The 20,725-nt window shown below is 41.1% G+C and overlaps 1 protein-coding gene across 1 annotated transcript in view; it reads right to left on the reverse strand.

Moving 5' to 3' along the window:
* The window catches only part of ADCY5 (adenylate cyclase 5), a 206,372-nt gene that overhangs the window by 46,936 nt on the left and 138,711 nt on the right, over positions 1-20,725 (reverse strand). The window contains exons 5-8 of the mRNA XM_053982722.1: positions 9,960-10,071; positions 9,655-9,782; positions 5,914-6,072; positions 5,573-5,714 (exon numbers count right to left, since the gene is read on the reverse strand). Of these exons, the coding sequence (XP_053838697.1) occupies positions 5,573-5,714; positions 5,914-6,072; positions 9,655-9,782; positions 9,960-10,071 (541 nt within the window). The remainder of the gene's footprint in view (positions 1-5,572; positions 5,715-5,913; positions 6,073-9,654; positions 9,783-9,959; positions 10,072-20,725) is intronic.

Raw genomic sequence — 20,725 nt, forward strand, 5'->3', positions numbered from 1 at the left:
CTTCTTTCTTCTTCCTATTCTCCATGTTCTTGGTGATGTTAGCACTCACAGATTAGTTTAAAGTAGAAAGTCACTGTTCAACATAAGTAGTAGGTATTAGAGAAAAACTATAAACACCTAATACGTAATATGTGATATAAAAGATAGCACCAGCCCCTCGGGGGGGGGAGAGAGGAGACAGCCAGAGACGGGGACAGACAGAGTCAAGGACAATGTCAGAGAGTCTGTGTGCCTTAAGATAACATGCAATAAACTGCCTTGAGACCAGACGACTGAAAACTGCTGAGTCTTTCTTTGAAGGCACGGGTTAGAAGAGAAACTTTACCACCATCCAGAGTCACCCCAATCTGGGGAAGGCTCCGACAAGGCACCATAAATTTTCCATGGCTTCACGAACTCTGGCATTATTTCCCCCCTACCTCTTGTAGGAAGTTTCCACTGGATTGTGGACGATGTTTCAGCAATATTTCCAATCAGATTAAAACACAAGCACAGTGCACTTCTGCTTTTCCACATTACATAATGTGCTACTATATAATCTTGAATAATAGGACTTTGCTGCTAACATCAACACTTACTAAAGAAAAAATAAAAACCTGTTGTTTTAAAAACTTGAGATAATTTATTTTCTGCAAAATCACTTGTTCAGTGGGTGATGAAAATAACAAACTCTAAAAATGAAGCATTAGATGGGTCACGGCTCCTCTGTGGAAATTTGAGGATGCCTTCTCTGTTTCTTCCTGGCTAAGTGACAGCATAAGGACAACCTGCACACAAGGCTGACTAAGGCATAACAAGACTGAAAAAGAAGAATAAAGAAAGAGAAATGGTGATACCTTTCAATCCTACTCATTACAGGCACTACCAACAAGAGAAGAAGGTGCAAAATTTCTGACAGCAATGAGTTTTTCAGATTTTAGGTGGCTAAACTCCAGAAAGCTGTTGTGGGAACTTTTCAAATCTGGACTCACAAACAGACTGTAAATCTGATTCCCAGGGGTTTTATTGTGTTCTCACCACACCACCAGTTCCCACACACTGAGCTACAGTAATGCTACAGCAGAACTGCAGAAAGAGCTGGGGTTTTCTTGTACTTACCAACTGAATCAAGAATGCCTGTTACTTCTTTAGTGTGTGTTTGGTAGGATTTTCCAACATACTGATCACTATCAGTGCAACAGTGAAATCTGATTATGGATCAACCCGATCAGATTTAGCTACATATTATTCTTTAAATTTTCTTGAAGTCCTTCTGACATGTGCATGATGTTTCTGGTAGTGTTACATGCTCCAAACCACTGCCTTCATAAATCTACATAAGTGGAACCCTGCTGAGGTCTGATTAAATGTGTTAAATTGAGGAATCATCACATTAGATTGATTGTGTTTTAGGAGAGTCACATGCTCAACATTTAAAGGACCATTTTGTTTCTTCAGCTGGACGGAATTCCAGGGTGCTATTTAGAAAAGAATGAGAATTGTTTTTCTAGGAGTTACAGCCAAAGTTTTGTTGAGCTGTTTTAAGGCCACCATCAACAATCCTTTCTGAAACTGGTGTGTACCTGCTATTGTTAAAAGAAACACCCAAGTGTAATCCATTGAAAGAGATTAGAAAAAATAAACATTTTTTCCCTTTGCAGACTTTGTGCACTCAGCACAGTGTGTTTGGTCAGCAGTATTGCTCATCTGTTTGCAGGCACATTTTGTTTCTACTCGTGTCCAAAGCAAAGCATTCCCCTAGATTTCTGACAATGTTGAGGATGATAAAACTAGCTGTAAAACTATGTGCTGTTAAAATCTTATTCCCCTTAAGGTCTGTTTCCCACTCCTCCAAACACACACTTTTCCACTCTTCTCAGACTAAAGCTTTGAAGTGCTGGGAAGAGTAGTTGTGATGGTTCTGCAAATTAGTGCAGCACCTGATCTCAGAGAAGAGCAGAAAGCGAGCAACAACCACTGAGTGACACGCTCCTGTACAGACAACAGAAACTTGGGCAGCACAAGAACTGGGAATAAGTAAATGGAATATTGTAAGAATATCAGAGAAGTGATGAGATAGCAATAATGACTGGGACAAATGTTTTGAATAAGATTCAGAAGGGCAGATATAAAAGTTGTGAAGGTGGAGGACCAGAGATATGTGATAGGAATGCTACAGTCTGCAGGGTAAGCTAAAATACATGGATAAAACAAAACCACTCTGTAGAAGGGTAAATACATTGTTCTGCAGGCCATTGCAATGCCTAGGGGCTAAGTTTGGGAATCACTAAAATGTGGGCAACAGTTTTAGTAATTCTAGCTGATAAATTGCTGTTTATCTGGAAATACAGACTTTTGGGTAAAGAATGGAGCCAGTAAGGAAGAAAGGCAAAGATCTCCTTGGAGAATTCCTGTATTTCTACCATGCTAATGTTTTAAGTCCATTAGAAACACACATCCAAATGATTGTGAAAATTAATTGGATAAGAATCGAAGTTACCCTGTGTAAATCACCCTATACTATGTGAGGATAATAGAAACTTACAATTCTTCATTACTGTAGAACAAAGAGCAGATTGTTTTTTTCCAGGTAATCACTACTGCTACAGTAGAGTCAAAAGGGAAGAAGTCTCATAAGCATAAGTTTATAAATGGAAAACATTGAATTATAGAATCATTTAGGATGTATTTAAGATCATTAAATACAGCACTGCCAAGTCCCACAAAACCATGTCTGGAAGCAAAACTTGAAGTGTGATGTGCTGAAGTCAGAAAGACAACCTCCATTCCAGATCTGTGGAAAATTGCCAAATTACATGTCAGTTCTGGTAACAGATATTTTTAATAACTATTTAGTCAGTGATCACGACACAGAACTTGTAGAGCAGAAGATGCTAGGTTTGGATTAACAGCTTTGAATCCAAGTTTTTCTAAAGAGAAAAAATGCAGTAGCTCTCACTGGCTTTGCTTCTTCCATAGAGCCTTTGACAGAGTGCTGTGTTGGAGAGTAAGGGCTAAAACAGATGGGGAATATGAAGCTGGGAAAAGAGCTTGTTTCTAGTGCAAATGTCTCTAATGCAAGAGACGGTGTTGAATACGGAAGTATTAGTCTGGATGAAAGTTACTAGCAGAGTTACTATGTTACTACTCTCAGGGCAGATTTGGTTGAATTTTTTTCTTATCTCACCTGGCAGCAAGTAAGCAATGACGGATTTGGCTAACAAGAGAAGCAGAGGTGTATTTGATAGACACAAAGAAAAGGAGTATTAGCACCCAACATTTGAGGACTAATATGGTAGAAATGGAACTTGAGACACTTAAGTGTACAAAATGCATCATTCCTTTAGAGATCACAGACAGAAACTTCATTTCAGTATCAGGAATCACATTAGTTCATCACAGAATAAACAGAAGACACTGAGATAATCCAACTTTGCAAAAAGTAAAGGTTTCCTTTGAGGAGCAAGAAAATATGAGAGCTTGTCTCTTCTTTGTTGTGTGAAAACATTAAAAGAGTCTGTCTCAGGAGAAAAAGGAGAGGGAGAGGGGATACAATTGCTGACAGGCAGCAGACAACCAGAGCAACCCAGCTTTTAGAGCAGCCCAGTGTTAGCACTAATGGGAGCAAACAAACCACAGCAAAAGATTCAACAGACCCTTATGGCAGAACCTGCTAATTTCATCTTTCTGTATGTTTCTCAGGCAAGTGCTCACCCATGAGCACCCATGAGGGCAACAGAATCACAGGACAGGGCAAACAGAAAGGTGAAAGCAGATCTGGAGGTAAAGATGAGGAGAAAAAATCCAAAAAGACTGGATTTTAAAACTTTGCATTTAGTTCCCTTTTAATAGAAAGCAATTCTTCTGCATATCAGACAGAAAACATGGACTACATTTTCAGGTCTAGCAATATTATTAAAGACTGAGAGAGAAGAATTTAGCTTTTTCCACTCCTAAAACTGCACTGACTATATTCCAGTTAATAGCATTTTTAAAAAGGAAAAATAATAAAAAAAAAAAAATCAAAGAAGAAGCTATTTTCAGTTCCTGAAACAAAAATATTAGATAGATGTTCCTCCCACTTAATCTGGAATGGAATCCACATCTCTTATGAGTCTCTGTCCAATCTCCTACTCAAAATACATCCTGTGTTCAGAAATGAAGTCAGGTGCCAAGCACTCTGAAATGTCTGTTTCTGAGGTTTTTTGTCTACACTTGCAAGCAGCAGAATCCTGATTTATGTCTTCATCTTCTCTCCAGAGAAACTTTTGCTTCTCCATAAGAACATGCAGACAGGTCACTGCATGATTTAAGAGACAGTATAGGCTGTCCACTCCAGGAGATGGGATCTGACCACAAGGGTATTTTGGCTTATATTCTTAAATCTGCCCAGCAAAGAGGAAGTGACTTAGATACCTAAAACATCAGCTGGCTCATTGACAGGCAGTGATGCTCAGGAACAATAATCTTGCACTGCAAGTTCTAATCCTCTTTTGAAGATTGACAATTGTTAATGAGATTTATTTTATGAACAGATAGAGACCAAAACATCAGCTTCTCTCTTTAGCAGATGATGAGGGATTTTCTTGGAAATTTTTTACACAATATCTATTAAGGAGATTTGAGGCTTTCATTCTCTCAGGAAATGAGGCAATGGTAGCAAAGTTTTTCTGTACAGGTGTTGGTTATTCAAATCAACCATGCTGTTGCAACATGTCACAAACACTAATTCACTTAATCTCATGCAGTCACATTTATAGATGTGGGAAGGTTTAACTGGTTTTAGATTCAGAAACACATGAAATTATTTTCAATTGAAGCCAATCTGTATATGCTTGCCCACACCGTGAATAGCAAAATAGGGGCTACAGTGCAGAATTACTAGCAGAAATATTATTGGCTATGCTCAACTAGATAAAAAAGGTCTTTTCTTAGTATTTCAGTCTACCATTTTTAAAAATAATACAAACTAGTGATAATTTGCTATTGGCAGTGTCACAAAAAGAAGATTTATTGGCTGATGTCCACTTGAGTTTGACTTGATTCAAGTTCAAGTCAGTAATGCCCTCATAGCCTTTTTTTGTGCAGCCTGACCCATGTCATAGTTGGTATGATCTCATCTTACTGTCACAATGATGATTGATCATTACAGGGGACCAGTTTTTCTCATCTTCAGAAAGAGAGGCTGAAAAGCAATGATAGGAACTGCTCTAACCTTCATGTTCATTCATCTGGTGAGCAGGCAGACAAAATCACCTCTGTAATCTAACAGAGAAAAGATCTTTGTGGTTTTAATCTATGCCTTTAGGTACTTCTACAAAATACATATCTATATTAACAACATTTTTCAACATGATTTTGAAAACAACCGAGGACAATTTCTTTGAAAGAATTAGAAAGAGCTCAATGCAGACACCTTTGTAGATGGTGGCTATTCCCTTCTACGCACATAAAAGTTCAGGAAGAGGAGAGAGAAACAGGAATTTTTGCCACTGAATGTCAACTGTCTCATCTATAAAGGCTCTACTTTGGTGTGTCAGAGACATCAAGTTATGTAAGGTACCTAAGCCTGCATTAGTTTGTTTGGTCTTACCCTTTTCTGGCTGCACCGCACAATCAGGAAGGTCTCAATGCTGTGCTCTTTCAGATAAGCATTGCGCTCCCCTCCGAAGCCCAGCTCCACCTCGTAGTCTCCATTGAGATAGTTCAGGGTTGCTTTTGTTATGTGGATGCGCCTTGAATGAGACAAAACACAAGCAAGTTTTGTAGACTCTGAAAAGTGATCACCTAAAAAGCCAGGTCCTGTCAGGGATGGGTTCCATGTACTGGACCAAACAAGCAAAAACCCCAATTGATTTAGCCATGCCACTACTCTTACACATTCAGTGTGGGAGTTTAATGGATAAACAAAACAACTTGGATGAAGCAACTTACCCAGCTTTGCCCCCTGCTTCCATGTGGTTGGCTAATGTGACATCGTTGGACCACACATCAAACTGCCACTTCCTGAGGCCCAGGACCCCGCAGTGAACTCTCCCACTGTGGATTCCGACCCTCATGTTGACATTCACGCCCGTAACCTCACGGACCAGCCTGAAAAGAGACATGGGGGAGAAGGGCCATTACTAACAACTGAATGGCTGCAGCCAGCAGCACAAACTTGCATCCAGAACACAAAAATCCGTAACGATCCATAAATTATTCACAGATACACATGGTACAGCTCATCCACATCAACAGGACAACAGAACAAAACTGGACGAGCTGTACTGCTCTTGGATGGCCAGGCTGGCCAAGAAGAGCCCCAATTAGAACGTGGAGCTCTTGGAGTAAATCCATGTACACTGAACTCAGGATCAAGTTGAGAACTCATAAAAAAATTATCTCTGGGGCAGTAAAAGGATTAAAGTGCTGGTCTCTGATTACCATACCAAAGCTGGACATAACCTGCCAGCACTCGGCCTCATTAAGAATAATAGCATGTTGCAAAGAGAAAAAGGAAATGATTTCAGAGATCTTAATTTGTCTGTATGGCACCAAGCATCAACTCTTCCACAGATGAAATATGATATGTGTGTGAAATACCCCACTGAAGCTGGAAAGCTGGAAAGCTTGAACAGGCCTTACAGCAGTAAAACCAGAGAACCAAATCTATTGCAGTCACTCCAAACAGACAGCTACAAATACTCAAGTTCTGAATGTAATGAGGTTTTGGATGCTCTGCTTACTCCCAAAAAGACTGCTGGAATACTTTGTGGATTTTCCCCTTTAGGGCAAAAGTTAACTTCATGAGCTGTTCACATGAGAAATATATTTAGAAGTGTGGGTAGGGAAAAGACTTGATGAGGCCTTCAGAACAACTCTGCTTCTCATTATTGCCAATCACATCATTCCCAGAATGTCCATGCTTCACAGGCAAATTCACCTTCATCATATACCACTGTCCCTTCCTTTGAGTAGTAAGTTCCTTGCAGCAAGGAAATACTTTATACCTTTATACTTTATATCAGATTTCAATCTCTTCAGTTTTCAGGTTCATCCACTCCTTTCTAGGTAACACCATCTGGATAGGTAAGTCCTCCCAACTCTCTAACATCAACACAGTCCTCATATTTATGCTTTAGTTATTAATGAAATTGAATGAATAAAGATAGACCAGTTCTGGACTCCAGTTCATTCCTAACAGTGTCCAAGATGACTTTTTGTTGAAACAGCTCCTATCCTCTTTGAGTTCCTTTCTCTTTATGATCCCTATCTTCAGTACCTACTCACTGAAGTGGCATTCATTATTTTATTAACAAGCAGCAGAGATTGTCTAGCAAGGACAGGAAGCTGATATGAGTAAGGTGTTACAGGCTTATGAACTGAAAGAGCTCCAACCACAACACTCGAGAAAGGAACAGGAGCTGGAATAATAAAAATATAGCTGCACCCATAAACCTGATAGAAACAACAAAGCTGCAGTTCCTCCCCGCACTGGGTGCTACAACCCCTCCTGCACCCCCTGCCAAGCCATGTCACTGACAAAGACCAAGGAACTTTTCTCAGTAGAGTCATTGATAACCAGCTGACTTTGTCCAGACTTTGCAGAAAACAAATAAGTTTGGTTATTCTTTACAGACAAATGAAATATCCTTTGTTACCTTCCTTTTTTTCAGCTCATTTATACCAGTGGTACAGTGAATACAATTTTCATGAAGTCTTTCCTATTTGGGGCAACACTCCCTGCTGTTATTAGACACAGATGAAATCAGCCTACAGGCAGGGCCCAGTGTTGGTGAAGTCTGCAATCAAATGTTCAGTAGTCATTTGTTACCTGCAATCAAATATTCAGTAGCTATTGGTTACCTTAATTGTGAAACCTCTTATCTTGGTGCTTAGGGGAGGAGGGAGGAAGAGGGAGAGCAGGGGTAGTGAGAACAGAATCACCTTCCAGACTTATTAAGAGATAAGACTGTTAAATGCATTCATTATACAGTGAGTGGGAAACAACTTTTAAAGGCTGCTGAAGAGCTATTTGTAAACAAACACTGAGTGCACCTCAGCTCTGTGTTTATTCCAAGTAAGGTGGGTTGCAGTTAATCAATGAAATCTAGATTTCCTGGTGTTATTCAGCTTATGGGGAATTACACAGCAACACATGAAGACCTCTGGATTTCATCAGACCAACAGTTGGGCAATGAACATAATATTCCGTGGGGCTGGTGGCTAAGGGTTGCTGCTTCTTGTGTTTGACAAGACCCTTTGTCACCTGCTACTTAATTGTATCTCACGTGGAAGAAATAGCATTCTTTCAAGGGCTACTGGAAATTAGTTACTTGCAATTCCTCTTATTTTGCACATTGCATGCAAACCCCAAAAGGAGACTGGTGCAAGGCAATGGAGTTTAAAACCAGGAAAGAAAAGGTAGAAAGTCCTGACAGTGTACACTGTGTACAAAGCAAGGGAATGCTGTTGCATGTTGTGCTTTGAATGGGGTCTCCTGGGTAAAAACACTGCTTTTCACCCTGTGTGTATTTGTGTTACGAAAATGAGGTTGAAAACTCTGGGGGTGTATTGATGTCCTTGCAGAAATTCAAATGGTTAAGGATGTACTGTACCCAGCTCAGCAAGGAGGTACCTCTAGATTTTACCAAGCTGAAAAGGAAACTCCATCAATTTACGACATGGAATAAGTGGAGAACTGCTGAGAAATCTTCTACTTCTATGTTGGTACCACTAATCCTTCAGAAGATGCTTTCAGAAAAAAAAAACAAAAGGGAAAGAGCGGGAGAGTCTGTGCAGCAGGGATGATGTAGATATCAAGGTCAGCTCAGCTACCATCCAAAACTGACTGAACTTTTCACTTAAACTTGCATACACTCAGGATGGCCAAATAATTCTTCCTTCTCCGAATTCTGAAAGACTGGCTTGTGAAAGCACATGTACAATGCAAACAATATTCAACACTGTCTGTAATCCCCCACATAATAAAACTAGATATGGGTCTCCAATTTGTTACTCTCTAAAGACAGGAATGGTCTGGACTAATATGGTTGCTAGTCTGCCCTCAGGAGCAGGCAAAGACTCACCACATCTTTTAAAAGAAAAAAATAGAGATGGGAAAGTAAATGGAAATAAAGGAAAAAGACCATGAATCTGTCCCAGTCTGTGCTACAGCAACTTCATGCTTTATTTCAATAATTAATTTAATTAAAGTAAGAAAGCCTTGAATGTGACCCTTTTGGCATAGGGACACATAGAAGAGGATTTGTTGAACTAGACAAGACAGACCTTAGCAGAGCAATTTTAAGGTGAGTAAAAAACTGTTTTAAAGACACATAAATGAATAATGCCTGAAATTTAATAAAGTTATTATTAATCCTCTGAATTCACAATTCTGCAATTCACTGGAATCCTCCTTTGGGAATGAGACTTCCAATAAGTACAGTAATCTTTGCCTTTCTCATCAAGAGGCTGAGCTCTGATATCCACATGACTGTATGGACACAAGTGTCTATTTTGCTGCTGTCAAACCTTAATGGCATTTTGGTTTTTTGTTCTAGCTGTTTTCCCTTTTTGCTGGCCGGAGTTCTCTGGTTTGGTTACCTTGATCCTAATGTTAAGAAGAACTAACAGGAAAGAGAATCTACTTGCATTTTTTTTGAGCTTCTCTATGGCGAATATGGTACTTACGAGATGGCCTCTATCATATCCATTCCCATTTCAACACAGCAGTGTGCATGGTCAGCTCTTGCTTCTGGCAACCCAGACACACAGTAATAGCAATCACCCAGGATCTTGATCCGTAAACAGTGGTTCTCCTTAAAAAAAATAAGAATAATAAAGGAGAAAGAAGCATTCAGCTTATATTCATGCTTGCAATAGCTTGCCTTTTAGGGCAGTGAATATTTAAGAAATTCAGTGAACCAGCACAGTATGTCATTCTTGCAACAAGGGAATAAAAACAAGAGGAAACAAACTTATGATAGAAAACTTACAGCTGCAAGTTTATCGAATCTGGCAAAGAGCTCGTTCAGCGTCATGACCAGCTCCTGAGCAGTGCACTGGGAGGCCAGACTGGTGAAACCCTCTATGTCTGCAAACAGGATGCTTGGGAAAAGAGAGGGAAAAACAAAAAAAAAGTGTTACAAAATTTGTTGCTGATATTTGTGTAAGTATAAATTCCATAGTAGAAATCTGGGATGGGAAGGAATGTGGGGTGTCCCAGACCTACAGCAACAAGGAGATGAGCAGCTCTAATGCATGATACGATGCAGCCCCTACCCCACCTGCAGCACCCAGGAGCTCCTCCCAGCAAGGCTGCAAGCCCAAAATGACCAATGTGCTGCCAAATGACAATTGCAGACCTTGCCAGCTGAGGCCAGCTGTGACATAAGGATATCACACCACAGGTCCACCCAGGATGGACTGGGAAAGCCCTGTGAAAGCAGCCTGGACTGTTTTGAAAGCACAATTATTTGAATCACAAGTATTATTAATGACTCTCTGATTTCAGTGAATCAATATTAATGTTGTGCTGCAAGGACAACAGTGGGTTGTGGTTTTTGTTAAATTGCACAAAGATTCTGTCTCATTGATAATTGCAACATGGAAAATACTGACTTGCAATCAAACCCAGCCATTATGGCAAATTTAAAACTATTCAGTAAAACAAGCAGCAGACTTTATCTATATAGATCCAAGATAAAATGTAGACATGCACACACATTTATATAAATGGAAAATTCTTAAGTTCTACTTGTACATTGGAACATTTATCCCGTGGTTGATTTGTTCTTTGAAATTGATTATTGCCATCAAGATGTACTTGGAAAAGAAATTAAAAGTCTAAATAACAACCACTTTGGAATTGTTTCTTCTTTGTAAAATAAAACTCCAACATGTTTTAGGCAAATTGCAGAGGTATGTTTTCAATTGGAATTCCCTGCAATGCCTTCAGTCACAAAGCAAAACCAACAAAAATATTTTCACAAGCATTTTTTGCAAAAATCTCAAAACACATTTCAATTCTGGCATGCTTTTTTTATTTTCCTTCTACATTTCAACTCCAATAAATCACCAACCAAACATATTGCATTAAATACTTCTTTGTTAGTCCCACTGATGCTAAAACGTACAAGAAAAAACCAAGACAAATGTGGGGATGTCTGAATCAAAATATTGCCATTTTTAAACACTTGAGAAAACACACAAAAATAAATCAAGATTCCACGTATTTACAAATAAAAGTAAACCTCCTGAAGAAACACACTTGAAATCAAATGAAAGCTTAGACAAGTCTGTACGGCTCATAAGCAATTTAAGTATGTGCTAATATGTAATGTACAAATGGGAAATGTCTCCAGTTCTAGTGGCAGTAACAAAATATATCTTGTTGAAAGCACGTTCCTCCTCCAATACAGGGCAAATTGCAAATTACTCCTTTTTGAACATGTTCACACTCTGCAATATCCTTGTGTTAGAACAGGAGAAATCAATGTCAGCTGCTGCTCTGACATTCAGATAGCAAAGGGTGTATCTGAAAATACTACACAGGGATGCCCTGAGCCTTCTCCTCATGCCTAATAAATGTGGATAAATGACTGAGGTTGCTCCCTTCATTCCCCATTACGATCCTGCTAGATAAATGGATCAGACATTTCTAGAAGTGAAATGGTGGCAATATTTCAAGCACACAAATGAAGCAATCAGCAGAGCCCTATGGAGCTGTTCTACACACAGATTTGTGTTAGCTAACCAAGCACCTGAGTGCATTACAGCCAGCCAGCTGTGTGACCTGCTCTGCCACCAAACAGCCACACTGCTGAGCTATTAGCAGACACTCCCTGGGACACATGGGCTGCAGGGAATGGAAAACCTCATCAAGATATGGAAAGGACTGCATGTGAGATGGCAGAGGACAGAGCAGGTATCTGGGAACTGAAGAGGAGAGGACAGGCACACATTCATGCCAGTTGACTGGAGAAAGAACACGACACAAGAGTCAGAGAAAACAGTCCTTGACAACTGGAACCCAGCCTGAAGCCTCTGTCCTCTGCTCTCAGCAGGGTACACTGAAAGCCACTAAATCACATTTTACTCCTCTGCCCAATCTGTGCCCTCCACACACTCCAGCAGCAGACTCCAGGCAGGTTTCTCAGTCCCAGCCCTGCTAATGACCTGCAACGGAGGAACGGGGACTGAGGAACTTCTGTTCCTGCTGTTATTAGCCCTTGTAACCCTTAAATTCAGCCTGCTCCCTGTAAAATACCCAAAACCCCAGAAATTACTAGAAAAAGAGATGTCTCTTACAGCAGCCATCACGGAACAGCACATGATCCTCATCCTGTGTTTAGTCAGAGCTGTGATTTGAAAATGAAGCCTGTTATATCTATGTCCTTACACAGACAACACACAGAGTGAGATGTCTGAAGCACCTCCAGACCCTGCCAGTGCATCTTACCCAGACTAGCAGCCTTAGAGATTAAACACACAGATTCCACTACTTTTAACTCCTTACTCCACACTTCAGTCTTACATGTCAGACTACCCTTAGCAATGAAAAGATTTTATTGAAGGACCATGGTGTTGGTGATTGTGATGAGGGGCCCAACTCATGCCAACTCAGTCTTCAGAGGTCATGCCATTTCCTTGCTGGTGGGAGGACAATGCCAGTAACAGGCCTCCCTTGTGCCAAAATCTGCGCAAATGACAGTGGTCAAAAAAAGGTTAAAGGAAATAAATATTATAGCTATAAAATACTGTGAGATAAGTAAGGCAGTGGTTTAGCAGTACTGTTAGCTGGAGTAGATTAGAAGGGATTGACCACACAATCTGCAGCCTGGACATCAGCAGCTATTATCAGCCCTGAATTGCAGTCCCTTCGTCTGGGAGGCTATTGCTTTGTGGAAAAACCAGTTTAGCATGTAATTAAAATGTTGTAATGGTATCAGAGTTCTTGATATATTTTCCACTCCATCACTGTCTCCAGATTTACCATCTGATTGGGTTTTGTCCAGCAGTAACTAGGGTATGACCTCAAAAAATACAGAAAATGGTTTATTTCTGGGAAAGACAGGGAAGAAAAGAGGAGTTATCATTAATTTTATATGTATTTTTAAATTCTTTCTGTTTTATTTTGGTTGAAAAGTACCACAAATTGTGTTTTAGGGTAGAGGTGAATACTTTCCTAAGCTCCTATTTCAGTTCCTATTTCCAGCAAGGACTGGCTCAAGATTTCATAGCTGTACAAGGCAAGCTCAGTTTTGTGCCTGTTGCCCTATGTGTCTCATGATACTGACAGGAAAAAAGGACGAAAAAAAGCCTAATGGATGGATCCTGCCATCCTCCCCTCTGCTTAGGGATCAGCCTGACACCTGCCTGGTCTCACCCAAGCCCCAGGCAGGGGAACAGGAAAGGCAGATACAGGGACTTGAAGAACCCATAGCTGCTGGCTCCTATGGATTCCACCATGTCTGAAGGGCAGCACAGGGCAGGCTGGGCTCACAGCTCCAGCTGCTGCTGCCATGGCAATGCCAGCCTCTGCCTGAGCTTGGCTCTTCCCAAAACCACCAGGACACAGTGGACTGCAAGGCCTCCATGAGCAGGACGTCTGGGTGCTCTGTGCACAGTGCTTCACAGAACTGCAAAGGCAGACTGAGCTGAAATGGAGGGAGGCACAGCCAGGATGCAGAGACAAGAGGAGAAAATTCCCATCCTGCTAAGTTCAGCTTTCCCATTTTTTTTGGTCTGTAATGCATTCACACAACAGTTAACATACACCTGGACAAGCAGCTCTGGAACCAGCAGGAGCCTCAGTGCAACATCCCAGAGACCAGCTCAGGTCCATCCCACTGCACCTGGAGTCCTACCACTGCAGGTCCTTTAAAACTATCTCCTGTAAGTCAGGTGATCCTTGCACTACTGATGCACCCTGAGGCAGAAGCATCACAGGATCTTTGGGATGGCAAAAGATGGCAAAGGAGCACTTTCTTTGCAAGTGTGCAGGAAGGGGAGAGATTTGGCAGAAAGCAAAGAACATAAGGAGTAAGAAGAGCTAAGGACAAGGTGGGAAGCAGGAATCCACAAGACGTTTAAAAACCACACACATCTACAGGGAATGATTTTGCAATGCAGACTTAAACGTCTGGAGCTAATACAGTTATTAAAGGAGGGACACGACACAAGTTTCCCTGCGAATGCAGGATTATTCAAAATGCTAAATTAAATCATGAGTGCTTGTAATGTAAAAACAAAAAAACCCAGTCATGTTCTATTTCAAGCCATGTGCGTGCCATGCACGCCAGCCACAACATAAATCAAGCAAGGCAAGAAACACAAACCCTATCACCATCACAACGGTAATGCCAGTCATGAATATAAACACCATGTGTTGCTGGAAACCAAACGCCACAGGCACTGCATGGGAAACAGAACAAAACCCCAGACTCGGTGAGCTTTAATGGCTTATAATAACTGCAAAGTGCTTTTGACTGCATCTGAACCAAGGTATTTTACCACAATGAACACTACCTACAAGAGAAGAAAGAGTTCATGTGCCATGATAAAATAATCATTGTCCACTAGGAACAAGCATTCACGAGCAATGGTGTAACAAGAATGCCACTGACTTTAGACACAGTCTGCCCTTGTCAGTCTCACTAAGATAATGGGTGAGGACAGGGTCTCAGGGTGCTACAACACCGTCCACTGCAATTGGTGTTGCATGTCATTGAGTCATACTGTGAAAAAGGAAGAACAAAGAAAAAGGATGGACCAGGATGAAGCTAACAAAACTCTCACTTGAAAGGCTGGGTCAAGCTCTTTACACCAAAGTAGGCTTTCAGAGAACCACAGTAACGGTGAAGTTGGAAGGGACCTCTGGAGGTCATCTTGTCTAACCCTCTGCTCAAGCAGGGCCACCTAGAGATGGTTACCCAAGATCATGTTCAGATGTCTTTTGAATATCTCCAAGGAGGGAGCATCTCCTCAGCATTTTGGTAAATGAGTCAATTTTTGCACTTGGATGTCTGTTTAAAATGCACTGTAGGCCCAGAATTATTTTCCAGCCCCAGTGGCATAAACATAGTATTAAGTTCATCTAGAAGTTCCTGAAATAGTCAAGACATCAGGATATATCCAATCTCTCCTTCCTAGCTATAGCTACTTGGGGATGGGATGGCACGGAGATCCTCTGTGTCTTCTACTCACCCTGTGCACAAAATAGGATTCCAGCTTCCAGAAACACTGAGAACATCTCATCATGCTCTTTCCCTGCTGAATTTGACAGCAGCAACAACAAAAGGACAAACCAAAACAAGCTGAGGACAAGTTCACAGCAGTGCCACAGTGACCATGGCTAGGCGGCAGCGTGTCTGGGAAAAGCAGCACTAATGTGAACAAGGGCAAATTCCACCTAGGGAGGGTGAAGGGGCCCACACAGATCCTTCTGCTGAGTGGCAGCTCAGGGACCACTCCAGCAAGCTGCTTATGGACCATCTCAGGTCTCAACAGCATGTCAGCCTTGCTCTCTTGGGATGTCTGTGTGACAGGCTAAAGACACAGCCTTAGCGATGCAAAAAATGTTCTCCAGAACAGCAGGACATCAGACAGACCAGAGGTTAAAATCTTTCCTTTTCCTACAGTCATGGGAAAAAACCAAACAAAACAGTAAAAAGATACATGCTCTATCCTAAACTTATATGGTCATTTTGCAGAAGATCTATTTAGTATTGGAAATCACCTATTGTTTAAAATGAGCCCTAGGACTGCTGTGACACATGAGCTGGCACAGCTCCCCCTTGGAAAGGAGGACTCAGTCTTGCACCATGTTCCACCTTGAGGTCATTCATGCTGGCTCCCACTTGCTCAAGAGGGTGAGAAGGCACAAATGTACACAAATGTTGTGATAAGCAAAGGAGTACTGGTGAGAGAGAGAAAAACACGAAGTAGGAGGAAATACACAAAAAACCCCTACAAAACCAGAACTCTTTGTGAGCCTTTTCACCCTTTTCTTTACAACAAAAGGCAGAAAAAGCCTCCCTCCCATCCCTCTTCAAAGTTACCAAAAATGTAAACCAAACTCACATGACATATTTGAAAACTTCACTCTGCAAACCCCTACTGAGTGACTCTGGTGGCAGCAAAAACCAACAAAGGAGCAGGAGTGCAGATGGCTCCGGGAGACACTGGTGGCAACGTGCAGACTGCCATCCACAGCCACTGCATGATGACAGCCAGGCTCATTGCAAAGACACAAACTGCAGAGCCCTGCTTTGACTTGATTTTCCCATGTTTGCTCTCAGGTGTGTGCTACTGGAGGTCAGAGCTGCCTGAGGGGCTGATCTGGGAGATGCACATCTCCAGCACAAACATGCCACATTTGTGGCTGCAGGTCTGTCTGCATTAGCAGGGCTGGGAATGCCCTATGGAAAGGGTCTGGCCCTGCTGATGCTCAGGAGCTGCTGAGAAAAATGGCACCATACTGTCCATCATGGTCAGTGCTCCTCACCTCAGTGCCTGTGCTCTGTCCCTCACTGACAGCACAGGAAAGGAGAAGAAATTTAGATCCTGAAATCACTAACCAGAAGGGGAAAATGCACCAGTCATGCAAAGAAAAGTTTTTCCATGACCTCCCTAGGTTTGTAGTTTACAAACATGAGTAGCATCCCCAGTTACTGGAACTTAGCTATAGCTAGGCAACATCAGTACTCCTTTTTTTATTTTAAGTATTAGAAACTTGCTATCCTCTCCTTCTAAACATTTTAAGTTACAAGATTTTCCTATTTCAGCAAACTATATTTAACCAGATTGATTTTTCACTGGAAACAGGAGTAATAAATAGTCTTTTGGGAAGAAAAGCTACTTGAGGAAGGCAAAACCAAATAAAAATAGATATGCAGTAGCTACCAGGCAAACTATAGGTGTGACACACTAGAGATGGCTTTGAGATGAGTGAAAGGAATTTTAATTCTCTATCACTGCCAGCTGAATTAAATGCTTCTGTCTGTCAAACCTAAAAAGGAGATCCAACCATTCTAAATAAGACTTTGTGTTATTAAGACTTTTTTCATTTATCTAAGAAGGGACTGATGGGAATGCCATTTTTTTTTCCAATTGTTCTGGTCAGGGGGAAAAATCCATGTAAATGCAAAAGATGCCAAATCCATTCCATCTCCAAGTTTAAGAGGGCAAAGCTGAATGATAGGGCCTTTTGCAGGAAGGAACCATGCACAGTGCTGACCCCAACCATGTCCCTTTGCTGTGGCTCTGAGCAAGCCCAAACCCACCCAGCTCTGCCTGACCAGTGCAAAAGAGCTGGTAGGTCTGTCCAAACTGGAGTTAAATCCAGCCCACACCAAATACCAGATTCACTTTTGTTCCATAGGACAGCCTGAAATCCAGAACTGCATGTAAAACAGAAAGGAAAAGCCATATTCTGGTTTTCAAACTTCAGGTGTGCTTTGTCCTTTGAGCATTACTGCAGTTTGTTTTCTGAGATTGGAGCAGTCTCTGATATGAAAATCCTGCTGTAAACCAATAAGTAGGGCAACAGAGCTAAGAGAATTCTGAAAAAAGGGACCAACACAGTTGTAATTCTGTTCAGGGCAGGAAGGCACTATTACTTCCTGCCTTCTCTTTGAGACAATACCTTGCAAAATTGACTGAAGCTATAGAAGCAGCACAGTAGGAAAGAGAAACAACTAAAAATTTAAGCATTAAAGCAAAAGAAAACCTGTTGCAAAGAGACTGTGTGCCAGCAATCCATCAGTTGTCAGAGATGGCAAAGAGAGTAATATATTTTGTCACAGTTAACAGTTTCACAAGTATATCCTGGCTCAGGCACATGGCATAGAGATGAAATTGCTTCTAATCAGGTTTGTGATGCTTTCTGTTATATATTGCTCAGGTCTTTGTATTTGATGGAGAAAGAATGAGCTCTTCATAGCTGTGAAAACTGCCTTCAGTCTGTTCTTCTCTGGTATCATGGATATTCAGGCTGACAATGATGCTTTTGTACTCCCTGACCAAAAAGCTGCAGTGATTCTGCACGCAGCCATCACTTCAATCCAACCTTACTTCTTTGCTCTTTCCCCGTGTTCTGTCCTTTTGGGATTTATTTACTTTGTCATTTCAGCAAGTCAGGGTTTTCCCTCTGGAAAGTCACTACATAATGAAAACATTACATTAGTATATAAATGTCATAATTTGAAACATTAAGGAGAAGTTGTGCCTCTCCCAAAGTGGGTAGGTAACAAAATACACAGACTCCCAACGGATCAGCTGAGAAGGAACAAGTGATGTGGTGTTCTGTGTACACTATTTCCATGGGTAGCTTATTAGATCAATAATACAAAGTGGCCATTTGGTGGGAAAACAGTGCTGAAGAACATGAACATGAGTCTTCCTGCCCTTTTTGGAACACTCAGCATGAGTGGACTTGCTGCCCCCTCACTTCTATACTTTAAAATGTAGTTGAGCAGTTGTGTTTTTAAAATTACACTGATGAAACTGTAAAGAGAAATGGGCCCAGAGTATTCAAAGACACTTAACTGTGCACACTTTTAATGGTCACTTTTCTGAGAAACACCAATGAACATCATTGGAGAGGAACTGTAAAATGAAGACATAATTCTTCGTCAGGTATTTTGAAAGTTAAAATGGCTGCCCAAAGAAAATGGTACAGTTCATTAACTGAGGGATCAATGTTATTTGATTAATAAACAAACCTGATAATAAATTTAATAATAAACCACATTCATGTTTTCAGTGACAAGGGAGATTGGCTGCAATGTCAGAATCAAATGAAAAGGAAAAAATCCTGCAGGAAATTGAACTTGTTATCTGGTTGTTGTACGCTGCATTAGTTTTCCTTACCTGATAAGAACCAGTAATGAATAGATACCCTCAACTCACAGCTATAGTCTCCCAACTTTATAAGAACTATAATTTAACACTAAGGGTTTTTTTCCCTTTTCAAGATGTCACCTACCATCACATCTGAATTGACCAGTGGCACTTGGGTTGATAACTATCTTTGGTTCCCTTTGGTGACACAGAAAACTCTAGCTTCCATGGAGAAACAAGGTAAATATAATGGCATTCTGTACAATTGGTATCAGCAGTAAAACCACTCCTCCTCAGAAGGCAGTTCAGGTGAGTTACTGCATAAGGATTTCTATGCAAAGATGGTCCTTGAACAGGGAATATGAAATTCCATGCATCTCTTCAGCCCCTAACATATCTCATATTCCAATACTTGGCACATTTCCATGATTTCATAGAGAGCAAGCAGTGACACTGAGCAACTGTTAAAATGCCACTGGTGCTAGAAAAGCAACAACACACTATTTTCTAGAGAGTGCAGTATGGTATATACATAAAATACAGAAAGATGCTCAAGGTGACATGGGAAAACCCTGGCAAAGCAGGAATATGAATCCTGGCCTCCTAAGCCCAGGAAACATCCACACAAACCCTACTCCTGACATGCTGGGGCAGGAGCCATGGTGAAGACAGGTCTGCTCACTGCATATGTAAGTCTCTCTAACTTTCCCCTAAAATCCCCTGATTTTGCACTCAGTGGTTTCTTCTCATAATGAAGCAGACATATAATTTTAACTTGATTTCAAGAGAATTACTGTAATTGCCACCAACAGCATAATAGATCTGCATATAAAGAAATGGCTTTTCTCTTGCCTTTTCCATTGGAAAAATTAATTTCTGTGTTAATGCATTAAGATATTTCACTAAGCCATTTGCTTGCTACTCTCAATATTCACTAAATATTATTACAAAATGTAGCTCCTGCAAACAGCTATTAGTTTGCCAGTGTTCTAATATCAATAAAATCAGTAGAATCTGACCAGGTCTTTTCTACAGCATAGAAAGCCACCTTGGAGACCACTTAAAACATATAATATGGTAATGTGTCTCATAGCATAAAAATAAGAGGAAAGTTGCTTTCTACATCTATGCAAAACCAGCCTAGCTAATTTCTGTTTACTTTCTATGCCACCGCAGTAGCAGCAGTTTTGGTTTTCACAAAGCTGCATGGAATGGAATTTAAGTGCCAGGGAGGACACATGCCCATGTGAAATCTAACACAGCTGGCAATAAAATTGTGGCTAACGAGTCACAGGACAGACAGGTTGGGACTTTCCCTGCTGAGGATCTGGGGAATCCAGAGCTGAATTCACTTACAGAGAAGGAAGGAGTTTGAACAAACTGCCTCAAGTGAAATGTCATTTAGAATATCCATGTTAACAGCCACACTGATCCTGTCCCCAGCACTGACACATTCAGGTTTCTAACAGGGATTAGAATGATTTGCTCCTCCAGACAGGAGTAGCCATGACTGTGGTGAAATGTTTCTCAAACAACACATCTGTGTTCTCCCTGGGCTCTGTGCTGTAGCTGATGTGGCACAAGGTCCCAGTGTGAGCAGGGCCCAGGGGCTGTCAGGCAGATCTGGAGCAGTGCAGAGGGCAGTGGAAGGAAACGGAGCATGAAAACGGAACACAAACCCTAAAGGTCTTTGAACACTCTGGAACTTGAAAGATGCTCACTAAGGCGAAGTGCAGCTGTGGTATTTGGTGCTTGTATGGCTGGGTTAAGTGCTCCTGCAGTTCAGATATCAGGAGATGATTCCCCATTCCTAGGCACCAAGCCACTCTCCGGAAGCCTGAAAATGCTTAGCACAGCTCCTCTGTTTCTGAAATACCACAATAAACAAACTTGCAAAAGTGCTGGATTCTAATAGCCA

The sequence above is a fragment of the Vidua macroura genome, chromosome 7 (genome assembly GCF_024509145.1).
Source record: "Vidua macroura isolate BioBank_ID:100142 chromosome 7, ASM2450914v1, whole genome shotgun sequence".
Taxonomy (NCBI): domain Eukaryota; kingdom Metazoa; phylum Chordata; class Aves; order Passeriformes; family Viduidae; genus Vidua; species Vidua macroura.